Source organism: Cucurbita maxima, unplaced genomic scaffold (assembly GCF_002738345.1).
Source record: "Cucurbita maxima cultivar Rimu unplaced genomic scaffold, Cmax_1.0 Cma_Scf00010, whole genome shotgun sequence".
In the NCBI taxonomy this organism is placed as follows: Eukaryota; Viridiplantae; Streptophyta; class Magnoliopsida; order Cucurbitales; family Cucurbitaceae; genus Cucurbita; species Cucurbita maxima.
Window position 1 is genome coordinate 2,877,381 of NW_019272026.1, and position 14,693 is coordinate 2,892,073.

Sequence of the window (14,693 nt, forward strand, 5' to 3'; positions counted from 1 at the left end):
CCCCCCCTCCGAAATTTAAAATCTTTAGGAAGTTCAAATTTTAATCTTGAACGTGCACCAGGCCTAATGTCACTTGGAGCCAATTGTTTTATTGCCACCATTTTTCGGCTGATAGATTATAGTTACAAAGGCAATTCTTGCTAACACTTACAAAGAAGAGAAGTATTCTCATGATCATTAGAGTAAAATAATACGATCAACCATGAAAACTCCACAGAAGCTTATGAAAGAAATGATCTGTCAGCGCCAAAGCGCTAAAGGTAAGTGTTGAGGGAACAATTAGCGTCTTAAGTTTTGCAGCTATGCAAATTAATAATGATATATTATGCTTTAGTATCCAGGCATGATCAAGGATCGGGTGTCAAATAAAGACATCCAACATTAAAAGTTGGAGATGGCAACTTGCAACATCAAGACATTATAAAGCCACCCAACTCCCCCAACTTGAGGTCTACCTGTGCATCACGTGGATCAATTTTTGTAGCTTTCCTTAAAGCCTCCTGGGCCTTCTCAGACTGTCCAAGCTGAACATAAATATGACCAAGTACCTATATCAAAACCAGTAACAACTAATGAGACAAAAAAAAAAAAATGAAGGCTAGGAATACAAAAATCTAGGGCATACAAGTAACTGAAACACGAATCTAAATATCTTTTAGTTTCAACTCACTCACTTTCAGTGTCCCACAATTGTTGGGATAAACCTTCAAAACCTTCTCCATGTTTGATAATGCACTTCCAAGATCTCCCATCTTCAGTTGAACCTGACCCAAACCTGTACCAAATAAACAACCAGAAATGTAGAAATTAACCATAAAGCACCATGGGAACATCAATAAACAGAATTGGCAAATTGACCAATAAACAGAATAGGCAATTGTTGAGGCTGTTATCACTTGAATAAAACTCCCTTTTATCAAACCATTCTCATGCCATTTGAACCCTAATTATAAATACGTATGAGACCCCCAATAGTCAATATTCATGCTAGGAAGGGGAAAGAAGGAAACGAACTTACCATGACAAGGAAATACAAACTCACGGGGTTTATAAGCTTCCTTTGCGGATGCCATGTAGTACAAGCCAGGTTTCTCATAGTCTCCCTACAGACATTCTACCATCGGTTCAATAAGTCTTCTCCTCCACTTCTTAACGTTATGAGATCAAGATGGCTATCTTACCTTGCTATGGTAAGACCGAGCTAGATTATAGAAAGAATGAGACTTAGTGGGTCCATGGTCAGCAATGGCAAATGCAGTTTCAGTCAATTGCTCCACCAAAAAGCGTTGACCAGTAAAGAAAAAGTGATTTGCCAAGTAATTCGGAGCCATTGCACAAGAAAGGTATATTTCAAATGCCTTCTGCATCTTTTCCATCCCATTTCTAATTCGACTAGCTGCCATGGTGGATATACACCGCAATTGAATTACTCGAATGTATGGAAAAATATGACCGAGAAAAAATAACTTCCATGCGAAGGAAAGGAACCCATAATGAAACCTACCTTCATTTGTGTTCATATCAATGATTGCTAGAGCAACAAGAGCCTCAACATTTTTTGGATCCAACTGCAAGTATAAAATTAAGAAATATTAAGCCAACATCAACTTCAAGTTGGTAAGTTCGCATGAGTTTAATGGATGACTGAAAAAACTAATATCACTAGCCTGCAAAACTCTCTCAAATGTTTGCTGAGCCTTTCCATATTGTTTCAATTCGTAGCAGCAGAGGCCTATGCCAAGTCTTACAGCAGCAGGGCAATCAGGATACACTTGCAAGGCCCTCTGTTTGCAAATTCATGTTACAAGACCAAAGGCTCATCAAATTGGCTTGAGATAATTGTATCTTCCAATGAACTTAAGTAATCGTGGAAGAGAGCAAGTTGGCCCCCACTGAGCATAAAAGATTACAAAGCGGATTAAAAAATCACTTATTGCGCAGACATGTAAAGCCAACTAACCTTATACAGCTCTAATGATTCAGAATAATGTCCACGGTTGAATTCAACACATGCCTGCATATATGCCGAAGATGTTAAGGGGAGCAGAATAGATCAACCAACACATACTCCTTCAGTCTTATTGTAAGAATTGGATCAGACCTCAATTAAGTTACCGGCAAAGTCAAATATGAAGTAACAACAATAATTCTACATCACATTGATGAGACCAGGGAAAGGCACATAACCCATCAGGTACATCAGAGAGAAATAAATCAATTCAATGAGAACTTTGAAATAGTGCATAAGAACTAGTACAGCACTCCTAGGCAATTGACTTTTTAAAAAGACAAGTATCAAACAAGATGCATTCCAACTGCAATTAATATTCAACTATTTCCAAATGTCAGATAAAATCGATGAGCAGATGCATTCCATCTGCAAGAGAATGTATAGAATAGTAGCGTTGAAATAAAATAAAATAATCTTTGGGAGAAAGCCACTCCAAAATCAAGTACTACTAAAGAATAAATTTATAATCAAGGGACCAAAAAGGTTATCATCTTCTAGATGGCACCTTCTTTTCCATGATCTAGAGTTACCAAATGAGTCAGGTGAAAGATTTTGGGCGTACTTGACCTAGAAGGGCAGGAACATTGTCACGATCTCCATCTAAAACAATCTTGAATGCAGCAAATGCCTGTTCAACTTCCCCTTTGGTCAATAAAAGCTGACCTGTGAACATTTCAAGTGTTTTAGTTCCAAGCATGCTTCAAAGACTAATCGAAAAGACATAAACAAAGGATGTTCATAAGCAGTTTAAGACAGATAGCAAAAGATCATCATTTATGTTTAATTTTAATGTCATAACATAAAATTAAGCTTAAAACAAAAAAAAAATTACTAGAAAAGTTAACCTTTTCCAACCCAAGTTGAAGGCTCGTGAATGTCAACTCTTGACGCTTTGTTGTAATATTGTGTAGCCAAAGTGAAATGTTCTTCTTTTTCTCGTTGTTTTGTCTCAATTTTTCCAAGATAGTGGTAGTAAGCACCCAAGGCATTTAAGATTGCGATTCTTTCATATCTAACATTAGCATAGAACTCATCAATATCTGCAACAATAACAAAATTACAAAAGGTGAGTTAAGATTGGAAAACTATGTAGGCTATGAGCCTGAATATTCTATCAAGTAGCATTCAACTGATTAAGGTATTACATTTAGCAAAATAAAAATAAAAATAACCCAAATTCCAACATTTGAAAAGAAGCCAATACCTGGACTAGACCCTTCTTCCAGAATTTGACGGAATTGTTCCAGTTTTCCTTGCTTGAAGTATTCCCTCTGGGACGTGTCAACGAAATGGTACATGGAAACTCAGACACTAACATAATACATGATAAAAGAAACCTCAAGAAATATATACTCAGATCATAGCAAGGTCAAAACGAATAGTTTTTCATAAAAGGCACGAACTTCTAAGTTTGATAGGAAGTTATAATTGATCTTGAAGTAGCAATTTTCTCATTATAGCCCATCATCATTGGGACAGCATAAAACATAGGCAAAGAAAATGATGGAAATTATACTTAAACTAAAATTAAATGTATATGAAATGCAAGATATTCGCAGCAATTCAATATATTAAACGGGTAAAAAGAATCCCATACTAAATAATATAGCATTGAACCAATAAGTAATGTCAAGAGAAGAAAAAATTGGTAGTTGGTGGAGTGAACAAACTGAAAGTACAAAAGGAAACTACAAAAGGGGACTTCGATCCAATAAATCAAAACTAAGTTCATATTTACGATAAAAAAAAGTAAAAAAAAAAAACCCAGGGACAAATGCCCACAGAGATACATTAAACCTCACCACCTCCTAAACTTCAACACATGACCTCTCCTCCTCTCTAAAAATCTCATCGTTTCTCTTGAGTCAAGCTTCTCACAAAATAACAAACAAACAAACAAAAAAAAAAAACTAGCTTGCCACAAAAAAATTCCTTCCTCCCAAAAAGGCGAACTCAGGAGCAACTCCTCAATAATACCATATAAGGCAAAAGTAAAACCAATGAACCAAGGAGACTGGACAAACTGACAGCCCCATAATAGGTATAAAAGATTTAAGTGGTCATAAAAAACCTAGTGACATGAAGTTTTAGTAAACCCTCTAATATATTGGGAAGGACGTTAGAATAGGAAATACTTATACATATCTGTACCAACAAGAGCTAAGCTCATCTCAAAGCTTGCACAGTCACCAAGATTTTTTTCCAACGACCTTGCACACCTCTCGACTAATCTCACAGGATATCTCGTTAACCCTTCAACATTTGGGTGCCAAAAAAACCTGTAAGATATTAAATCCTAAATAGGTGGCCACCATGGATTGAATTTATTTCCTCTAAGCTCTTTATTATACAATCACCAACTAGTTTGCACAGTAGGTATGTGAAGTTCTAACTTATGACAATCTAGTTTGCACAGTTACTCAAATGTAAACCTAAAGCACTCATCAATCAAATTTTTCATCCCTGACCAAAATTGTAGTTAGAAACAAGATATTTTTGGTTCCACTCCCATAATCAACAACTTAAAAAGAGCTCGTTACATTAAAATCTCCGCAAAAAGAAAAAAAAAACACGCACGCACGCACAGAGAATTCGGTCACCGCCTCGTCCCTGAGTAATTATTAGTAATATACAAGAACAATACTGCATCAACTTCACCCATTACGCATATTACACACAAAAATTTGTAATTAGGTATTACGAACAGAAAACAATTCTTGCGACAGGATTCAACGTCACGAGATGTGCAAGGGAAGGGAGCTAAAATCGAGCATAAAGATGTATCTCATTTCATGTGTAGCGAGTAAAACGAACCGCAATGATTAGCCAGAGATCCAACGGAGCTTGCTCGGCCTTGAGTATATCGAGAATCTCGGAAGCGTCCCTTGGGAGTTGATCAAGAGCTATCCTGACCTCCTCCTCCGAGTTCCGCACCGGTATGTGCACACAAGCCATGGTTTTCCTTGGAAACGCCAAAGCAGGGCGAGCGGAGGAGGGGAAGAAAAGCCCAGAATTGCTCGCCGGAAAAACTCGCGTCTCTGTTTCTCTCTGCTGAATTTTGGTTCATAGGGCACATCGGTATTTTGGTGTTTTTTTTTTTTCGGATTATTCTGATTTGAAATATGCGCCAAATCTAGAAAATAGAAACAAAATTCGGAAACGTGTGGGTGTGAAAATTACCTTAATGCCTACCCATTTTTACCGCCTTATATGAGAGTTTTTATGATCGAGCTACCGAAAATAAAAGTACATAGTGTTAATATATATATAACGGGTGGGTGTTAAAATTACTTAAATGCCTACCAATTTTACTGCCTTATAATGAGAATTTCTATGATCGAGCTACCAAAAATGAAAATATACATTATTTACATATATATATATATATATATATAAAACGTGTGGGTATGAAAATTACCTAAATGTCTACCAATTTTTACCGCCTTATATGAGAGCTTTTATGATCGAGCTACCGAAAATGAAAGTAGATATTATTGATATATATATATATATAATTATTAATTTTTTTAAATATTTCTTAATCATCACGTTTTTAAATATAATTCTTATTAATATCTGTTCATTCATATTCGAGTATCACGACGGTAAATAATTAAGACAAAAAGAAAAAGAAAGAGAAATATTATTTTAATTTGTAATAATTTAATATAATATAAATTTAAAGTGACAATGATTTAATAATAATAATTTAATTTTTATAATTTATAAATAAAATTGATATCCAATAAAAAGTGTCAGGTTGGGATTAAGATTAAAATGTAATTTTTAGTTATAAAATATAAATATTTTAAATAATGTTTTAAACAATAAATTAGATATTATGTAAAGATAAAGAAAAATGCATAAATTAAAATTATATTTTTAACCCTTACTTTTTTCACGTGCCTTGAGTTGGGCGGTTGATTCTCCACGTGGCTATGTTTATATTTTAATTTTATTTTTTATTTGGAGTATTTGGAAAACGCACAGGCAAGAAACCGCTAATGGAAAGTGGACAAGACGTGGCGCGGGTTTTAAATATTTAAAATCCTGCGGGCCAATGACTAGGCTCCACCCTGGCACACCTTTAATTTAAAACCCGCGCCAACTTTATGCTCATAAATATTAAATATTAAAAAAAAAAACAAATTCATACTAAAATAAGACTTTTTTTACGTATCAATAATTCGGCATGTTTTTTTTTTTTAATAAAATAAGATTATTTAAGTAAGAAAACTGATTTAAATATAATTAAATTAAAATAATTATAAAATGTGGTTCTCTTTTGTAGCTTATCATTACACTACATTTTAATTATTTTATAAGAATATGTTGTAATAATTATAAGATTTTTTAATTTAATTTAATCTTTCATCGCAGTTTAAATTAATTTAATTTTAAATGATTACTTATTTTCTTAATTACATTTATTTTTAAATACTCGATTTAATTATATTTATTTCCAACATTTTTATTTTTATTAAAATGGGAAAATATTTATGTAATTTAATTTGCTTCCAAAATTAATCTATCATATTAATTTATTGTCCAATCATTAATAAATTTTTTGTTTTTTTGCATAAATAAGTAATTTTAATAAATATAATATTAAGTTATTGAATAAAATCGTATTACACATGATATGTTAAGGTTATAAAAATATGTCAGGTATGTTTTAGTTATATATACACAAATATATTATCGTAGTATATTATAATAACGTTGTTTATGTCAAACGTTTGCATGTGTTTCATGTATATATGCTATTATATTTTGCACTTACACTCGTGTATAGATAAATGTTTGTTTTTCATGCACGGTTGTACGATTACGTTTGAGTGTCGGAATAAAACGGCAATTATTCTACCTTATTTTAATTTTAACGTGTTAAAAGATGCAAGGACTCGAGGACTTTTGTGATAAAAAACATAACCAATGTATATTTATATAAATCTATGTAGTTATCTCGAGAACCAAATTGGACCAAGGTTGGAGTCAACGTCAAATTCTTACTTTTATTTATTTATTTTGAATTTAAATATTTATCACGTAAAAAAAAATGATCGGATAAAATTGCACCAGCTAAAATATATATTTATAGAAGGAAAAATTACCTTTCTAGTTATTTTTGGTATAATTTATATTTTTAAAATACTATAGTAACATATCAGTTAATTTATGTACTTTTTTTTACTCGAGTGTTATAGTAACAATGTAAAAGAGTATCGAAAAAAAACCCGAGAAATATTTAAATTCAAAATAAATAAATAAAGTAAATATTTATTTTTTAAAATTTAGATAAAAATCTATAATTTTTTTAGTGGAATATTTATGCGTTAATATTATTTAAAGTTTTAATATTATTAAAATACTAGAAAATAAAATTAATTTTTGTCTAGGTTTCTTAACACCAAGGCATATAAGTTATTATTTCCTAAGCGGCCACCTCCGTCACGTTAAGCTGCAGCCGTGGTGCGTCTCTTTCACTCTCACAACAGGTAAAAGCTTCTGCCGCCATTTTTTTCTCCTTTCTTCTCGCTTCCCTGTATATCTGCCTGTATATTCGCGTCAACTCACGCTATGAATAATAGTTTTTGCTTTCTCTTTTGTATTGGATTTGCATTTGATCGTTGAAGTTCTAATGACTGATTCAATATCTCTCTCACTCATTACTTGTGTGCTTGTCGGGAATGCATTTGTTCAATGCATAACGATTGCGTTGCTCAATCATGCGTGCAAATTGTGTTTTCCATGAATCTGGCCTCTTATTCGTGATTTGATGATATCCGTATTCACCAATTAGCATTTGATCCGCCAAGATAATATGGCTAAGATAACTTGACAGTTTTTGATCCGGTGGAGTATCTTCTTTTGGAGTTAGAATGGGATACTGTTTAACTCTTGTTGATTCGTTTGAAGTATGTCGGCATCCTGGATTATGAGAATGTTCGTTGTGTGATCCAAATCGATTGATGTGTATATAACTAGACTATGGTTTTTGGTTTAACATCCCAAGTAGCAGATTTTGTGGATGGCCTTTTCTGCTGGCTATTGTTCTCGTTGCTTTTATGAAGTGAATTTTAATATTCTAGCTCAAAAATATTGTCGTGTAATGTTTTTTCCTAGCATGCTCGAAGCTTCTGATTGAAGCGAAATGATCCCTAAATGAAAACTTCGTCCACATAAGAGTTCACGGCTGAAGTAGTGAAGTTTATGGATCGAATTTCAAGTGGCATTTGAGAATGGAAACAATATCCTTCATTCTTCCTCATGGACGATATTATTCTAATTATAGTGTTATCCTAGTTGCATTCACTGTGCAATTTAATTAGGTCGATAAAGCCATTTTAAGATAAAGACGTGATAAGACTTGGGCATTTGACAATTAATTGTAAGTGATCATTATTTTTTCTTTTCAGTTTTGGACGAAGATTTGACTACTAATAGCCATGGAGAACGATCTGCTCAAAAACAGTACAGCTGGTCAAAGGAAGGTTTGTTCTGGCTTTCCCATCTATATTTCTGTTTGAAGAGTTTAAAATTTTTATTTTGAACTGATGAAATGGTCTGCTGCAGATGAAATTTGCTCCAAAAGCACCTCCTCGTCGTATACCAAAACCTGAAGTCAAAGAGTAAGCACACCGCTTTTAAGTATAGCATTGCCCCTAATTATTCCAAATTTCTGCTGCAGTCAAAATGTGTATTTGTTTTATGTAGAGAAATAGCAGAGGACGCTGATGCTGCTCAAGCCAGGGATTTACTTAAACGCTTCAATGTATGCCTGCTTTCATTTATTTTCTGTTGCCTGCACTCTTGAGCTTTTAGAATAACTAGTTGTTATACATTCTCGCTCTCTGTTTATCACTTTAATTTCTTGATGTCTTATTGCAGGAAAGCACCCTAAGGGCAAGGCAAAGAATTGGGAAAAAAGGTGCGTTCCATAAACTAGATTAATTTTTGTTCTGGTTTTGAGCTTTCATTATTTAGTACATAATTTTAAATTTTAATCTATTAATCTTAATACTGTTTTAGATTGGATCTGAAAGGTTATTCGTATGGTGCTAGTTCTTGAGCATTCTTCTTTTAATCCCTTGAGGATTGTAGTCGGCTATCAAAAAAAAATTATTTCTTTTGTCATCTATTAGTCATGATATACGAATTTGTTACTAGTATCTATCTATCTATCTAGATAGATAGATAGATAGATAGATATATTTATATGTAATTATGTGTTTATCTATTTGTACATGCATGATTGAAATTATGTCTAAAGATTTGAATATCTTAGGCAATTTTACATAGGATCTTTCTTCCTAGCACGAATGTCTTAGAAACACTTTGAGGTTGTGAAAAATGGTAATATGCTTTACTTTTCTTGACATTGGAACCATGTGCGTGGAGCAAAGCAGTTCTATATTAGAAATTTCTACCATTTGCGAAACCAAAAGAGACCCCATATTAAGTTAATTAAACATATCATGAGTGTATAAGTTGTAGAATGATCTGTGGAGTTCTGATAATATGATTTGACATATCAATTATGCATCATGCAGCTTGTTCCAACTCTTCTACCTCAGGGGAAATGTGGTGAACTTCTGTCTGTTAATGAACCTTACATCCAATTGAAATTTATTAGTACTATGATTAAAGATTTTTAGTTCTTTTAACACGTCTTGGTTTCATTTGCATTTCATTATATTAATATGCAGCGGCACCTACACAAGTTGCATTTGGTTCTGGAGGTACATCAAACACCATAAGATCATTTGGTATTTCAAAAGCTGGAAATAGACTCGGAAATGAAGGTTGGCTACTAAATTACTAAATTCTACGCTAGTCAAAATGTACTTTCTTGATTTACTGCCCGTGAGAGGCTTTCAATGCACTAAACTGAAAAAGTGATTATGCAGATGGATCACTTCCGTCTACTACGAGTAAGGAGTATGTAGAACCATGGGTCAGTAAAACGTACAAACATACAAATCATCAATTATTTTTCTTTTGCGTTTCCCATTTGCATCTGTCTTCTCCATTAGTACGTCAATTTAGTACTTCAACTTTCATTTTTCTCCAGGATTATTACAGTTATTATCCTGTAACTCTTCCTTTGCGGAGTCCATATTCAGGAAATCCAGGTATCTTTGTAAGTTCATCTTATTTACAAAAACTAGAAGGAAAGTATTGCAGTGGACAACGGGATTATTCTGAAATGCACTTTATCTTCTACGTGTGTGGTTTCCATACTTATCACTTCTGGAGTACAGTTTTCATGGTGAAAACTACACCTGCATCCATGAAAACTGTCCCTGCGTCTTCTGCATCAACTATCTGCTCTAAGTTTTATGCATTACTTCATAGATTCTCTTAACGAGGAAGAATTTGGAGAGGGTTCAGAAACCTTAAGCTATGATGAAAGAACAACAACTCCAGCAGTGGATCTTGGTCTATTGGTTAGTCACTGGATTCAGTAGGTGGCATAGCTTGAGTCTCTTTGTTTCTACTTTTACAATTAATGGTTGATTGGCAGGAGGAGAATCCAGAAACAGACATATTTTTTCTGCAATTACCACCTATGGTGCCTGTGATAAAGCAATCCTCTACTGTAGAAGGGATTGGGGCAGCCAACAGCTCGGAATCACAACCTAGACAGAAAACCTGCTCTATGAATGAGTTACCTTCTGGCTCCATGGGTAAATTGCTCGTGTATAGGAGCGGTGCTGTCAAGCTAAAGCTTGGTGATATTATATATGATGTGAGTATATTTTTTAATCATAAACATGAGCATGCCAAGTCTGTTGTTTCTACTCATTTCAACTTGAATGATCTCTTGAGATGAAATATTTTTTATTAGAAGCATGGACTCTCTGCCTCAGTTTTCTGAAATTCTTCACTTGATGAAAGTACTTAACTACTTCTGTTGTAGGAAGTTCTTAATTCTTATTGATTGAAGGGCTATTCTTAGATGAAATCTTTTGGGATTTTGTGTTCCTTCTCACACCAATTTTGAAATACGGGTAGGTTTCTTCTGGAATGCATTGTGGCTTTGCACAAGATGTTGCAGCTATCAATGTGGAAGGAAAGTATTGCTGCATCATTGGGGAGCTTAGCAAGCGTGCCATTTTAACACCAGACGTGGAGTCAATGTTAAAGAATATGGAGGATTTATAATTATTTTCTCTGAAGGCAGGATTTTCCCCTAGACATAGAGATATTGACGAGAGTGATATTCTTCATCAAAGCCCCGAGTGGATATAATAACATCAAACGATATCAGCAGAAAAAAATGCACTGGTTCGTGAAAGCAGAAGAGTGACTATTTTCTCTCTTGTTTAGCCCCTAGTGCCTAGATATTTAATTACGAACAATTTTCATGTGATCAAGTAGATCGATTGTATTAACTACAATTTTGACAAGAACAATAAATCTCATTCTACTTAAATATCTTGTTGGTTCTCCTTTCTTAATGCATCTTAACATCATAACATGAACGTCATACATCATCATTACCTTAGTAAGCATCCATTGCCAATATAGGTTACGTTCTTATTTTTCTAGGTTGACATAGTCACATAGGTGAGATGCTATCAAACATTAGGCCAAGTAATATGCTGAGTTACTTATGCTTATGAAATTTCAAAACATTCATCACTCGAATGTAGTACTTCATTTGCATGCAGCCTATAGTTGGTGAACTTTCAGCTGGGCTCCATGCTGTGGTTGAAGAGTCATGACAGTATGAGGAGCATGTGCGTAAGAAGGTGAGAGCTCAAAAGAGAAATTCTGTAGAATCATAGCCAATGCGATCTTAGCTTCTAACATAGCAAAATTTTGTCCAACGCAGGTCCTAGGTCCCCAGCCAAAGGGAAAGAAGGCCAACTGATCTTTGCTTGCCTTTGAAACTCCTGCGGAGAATCTCTCAGGTTTGAACTCTTCTGCATCATCTCCCCAGTACTCGGGATCGTGGTGAATAAGCAGCGTAGCTAAGGTAACATCAACCCCGGCAGGTATTAAGACTTCACCTATCTTTGTTTCTGCATAAGTATGTTGATATTGAGCAATAACTGGTGGGTATAACCTCAGGACTTCATTAAGTATCATGGTAACCTGCAGAGTATTGTTTATTGAATCAAAACCTTTTTTATCTGTTAGATTTTTGAAAAATTATAGAAAACTTGTACCAATAGATGAAGATTGCTAAGTGTGTAACGAAAACTCACAATCTTTAAGTGGTTTAAATTTTGAAAAGTTGGTTCATTCTTCCCACAAATTTGCAAGACTTCTTGTCTAGCCTTTTCTTGCCATTCTGAGTGCATGGCCAAAACGATGACTGTCCATGTAATCAAGCTTGATGTTGTTTCCTGCCCTGCAAGGTAGAACTGCTTGCACTCCTCGATCACTTCCTCAGTTGTCAGTCCATCACCTTCATGTTGATTTTCTTTCTTCCTCGACTGCAAGAGCATGCATAACAAGTCATCAACATTCTCTTCCTGGTTGCTCATGGAATTTTCTTTTCTTAGAATTATACTCTCTATTATGGTCTTGATCTCCTTGTTCAGCTTCTCTCTCCTCCTGTTCTTAGCTGTTGGAATAAATCTGCATATACACAAAGCCACAATTCAATCATGAAGGGGTTGGATTTCACAACAATTTTAGCTACAGATTCTTTTTGTTGTTATAGAACTTGGGTCGGTCTGAAAACTATACTTCTGCTTATACAAAGTATTCACTCACTGGTGGGACAACTTCTATTCCATTATGGTTTTTGGTTTCTCTTGGCTATATAGTTTATTTGGGGAGAGATTGAGCTTCAACAAAACAGTAAATATTCTCAAGACGTGTATATTGGGACCATATTGATCACGGAAGGAATCGAGTTCAAGGTTTTCCTAGTCCTTCTCTCATCCATGGACTCCTAACATATCGCCAAGAATAGAGCTCGTTCAATAAATTCCTACCTCCATCTATCTCTAGAATATCCGAATGCTAAGAGATACACTATCCATGGATTACCAAACAAACTTGTAAGCACTCACAATTATGTTCATTTACTGATCATTCGTACCCCAGCCATTCAAAAGGCATGAAAATTATAGATGGTAAGGGGAAGCAAAATTTAACCTGAAACCAGGAAGGTACAAGGTCTGCATGGCTTCAACAGTAAAAAGAGTGAGTTGTTTGAGAAGTTCAAAAAGTTTCTTCCCTTCTTCAAAGTTGGAGCCAAAGGCTGCCCTGGATATAACATCTGCTGTTAGTCTCTGAATTTCAGGCCACACCTCCACTTCAACACTCTCTTGATTTCCAGCCATCTCCTTCCAGCGCTCTATCATGTCGCTACAGCTTATTTGGAAGGCTGGCATCATTCCCTTCATCAACCAAACATTATCAGTATATTCTGAACTTCCACCACTCTAGTTTAGCCTCTTTATTAACTTAGCCAAGGAATTCTTAAACTGTGTATGTACCTTGAGCCTTTCCAGATGAAAAGCAGGATTGATGATCCTCCTGTGTTTAGCCCATTCCTCCCCTTTAAGAGTAGTTAATCCCTTGGTCAGCTTCAGAATAAGTGGGTTCATCGGTGGCTTCTCAAAGCTACCCTCCTTGTTTGATAGTACTTCTTTCATCATCTCGGGGTCCTTCACCATCAATCTCGGACTTGTCCCAAACCAGCACATCGATAACTTTCCTACACATAAATGACAGAAGAATTAAGATCCATTCTAATACTAGACACAACACAACACGGTACAACATACCATATGTTACACTGACATGAATGGATCGACAAATTCATTCTAATACTAGACACAACACAACATGAAATGATACAACATACCATATTTTTTAGCATACATTGATGTGAATGGATCGACAGTTTCATTCTAATACTAGACACGACACAACACAACACGGTTCAAACATACCATACTTTTTAGCACACTGTCGTGAATGGATCGATAGATTCATTCTAATACTAGACACGACACGACACGGTACTGTACAACATACCATATTTTTTAGCATACACTGCAGTGAACGGATCGACACGTTGAGTGATCTGATGGTCTAGATTCATGGGGGTCGACCATGCTTCAGTGATCATGCTCACATACTCTTTGGCATCACCAACCAAAGGCTTGTAGGCACTGCCCCTAACTCCTTGTCTTTTCAACTGTCTCTCCACCAATTTGGGTCTCCACCAAATGGAGTAGAAAGCTTTTGCCACTCCAAAAACAACCAAGCAAAGTGCCAAAGAATAGAACACAAAATACTCCATTTTTGTGCTTTTACAGACAAAAAAAAGGCCTTGATCTCATACAGGATTTTGTTGTTGTTCCATCATTTCGGTAGGACTTTATATTTCCAGCTGGTCAAACTTCTTATCTTCAAGAGCTAAAGTTTGTCATAAAAAAAAAATTAAAAATTATGAGAATTGTTGACAATTTGCTCTTGCGTGAGGACCAAGATGTTAAAGGCCCACCTTTGTGATTAAAATATTGGGCCGTTATTTCTGTTGGGCTGGGCCCGCTGTTGGGTCGGTTATGCGTGTCGGGCAAGATATTGAAATTTGTACACTTTTTTTAAAAAAATAATCAGAGTAATTATTAAAATAGTTTGAAATTTACCTTTCATATAGGAATTTTTATTTTTATTTTTTAATTTAATCATGAAGCTAAAAAAAATT

The 14,693-nt window shown here is 34.8% G+C and overlaps 3 protein-coding genes across 4 annotated transcripts in view; 1 reads left to right on the forward strand and 2 right to left on the reverse strand.

The window, feature by feature from the left end:
- Positions 1–5,106, reverse strand: part of LOC111484869 (protein PLASTID MOVEMENT IMPAIRED 1-RELATED 1-like) — an 11,179-nt gene extending 6,073 nt beyond the window's left edge. The window contains exons 1-11 of one of the 2 annotated variants that reach the window (XM_023131493.1): positions 4,826–5,106; positions 3,216–3,282; positions 2,857–3,051; positions 2,574–2,674; positions 1,961–2,014; positions 1,668–1,784; positions 1,505–1,568; positions 1,182–1,396; positions 1,019–1,103; positions 675–775; positions 456–548 (exon numbers count right to left, since the gene is read on the reverse strand). In XM_023131493.1, the coding sequence (XP_022987261.1) occupies positions 456–548; positions 675–775; positions 1,019–1,103; positions 1,182–1,396; positions 1,505–1,568; positions 1,668–1,784; positions 1,961–2,014; positions 2,574–2,674; positions 2,857–3,051; positions 3,216–3,282; positions 4,826–4,966 (1,233 nt within the window). In that variant the 5' untranslated portion in view covers positions 4,967–5,106. Of the gene's footprint in view, positions 1–455; positions 549–674; positions 776–1,018; positions 1,104–1,181; positions 1,397–1,504; positions 1,569–1,667; positions 1,785–1,960; positions 2,015–2,573; positions 2,675–2,856; positions 3,052–3,215; positions 3,283–4,825 lie in introns of those variants that run through there. The other variant, XM_023131495.1, reaches the window with a different exon arrangement.
- Positions 5,107–7,423: 2,317 nt separating this feature from the next.
- LOC111485583 lies at positions 7,424–11,450 on the forward strand. Its single transcript, XM_023132520.1, has 11 exons — positions 7,424–7,509; positions 8,431–8,505; positions 8,588–8,643; positions 8,729–8,786; positions 8,903–8,942; positions 9,721–9,816; positions 9,922–9,968; positions 10,086–10,146; positions 10,370–10,461; positions 10,539–10,763; positions 11,030–11,450. The coding sequence occupies exons 2-11, from the start codon at positions 8,461–8,463 to the stop codon at positions 11,177–11,179; spliced, it is 870 nt and encodes a 289-aa protein (XP_022988288.1). The 5' UTR covers positions 7,424–7,509; positions 8,431–8,460; the 3' UTR covers positions 11,180–11,450.
- LOC111485582 (cytochrome P450 CYP72A219-like) lies at positions 11,445–14,329 on the reverse strand. The gene is made up of 5 exons (XM_023132519.1): positions 14,018–14,329; positions 13,474–13,694; positions 13,130–13,374; positions 12,229–12,604; positions 11,445–12,115 (listed from the first exon to the last, which is right to left on the reverse strand). Exons 1-5 carry the CDS (start codon positions 14,283–14,285, stop codon positions 11,690–11,692), a joined length of 1,536 nt encoding a protein of 511 aa, XP_022988287.1. The 5' UTR covers positions 14,286–14,329; the 3' UTR covers positions 11,445–11,689.
- Between the last annotated feature and the right edge of the window lie 364 nt (positions 14,330–14,693).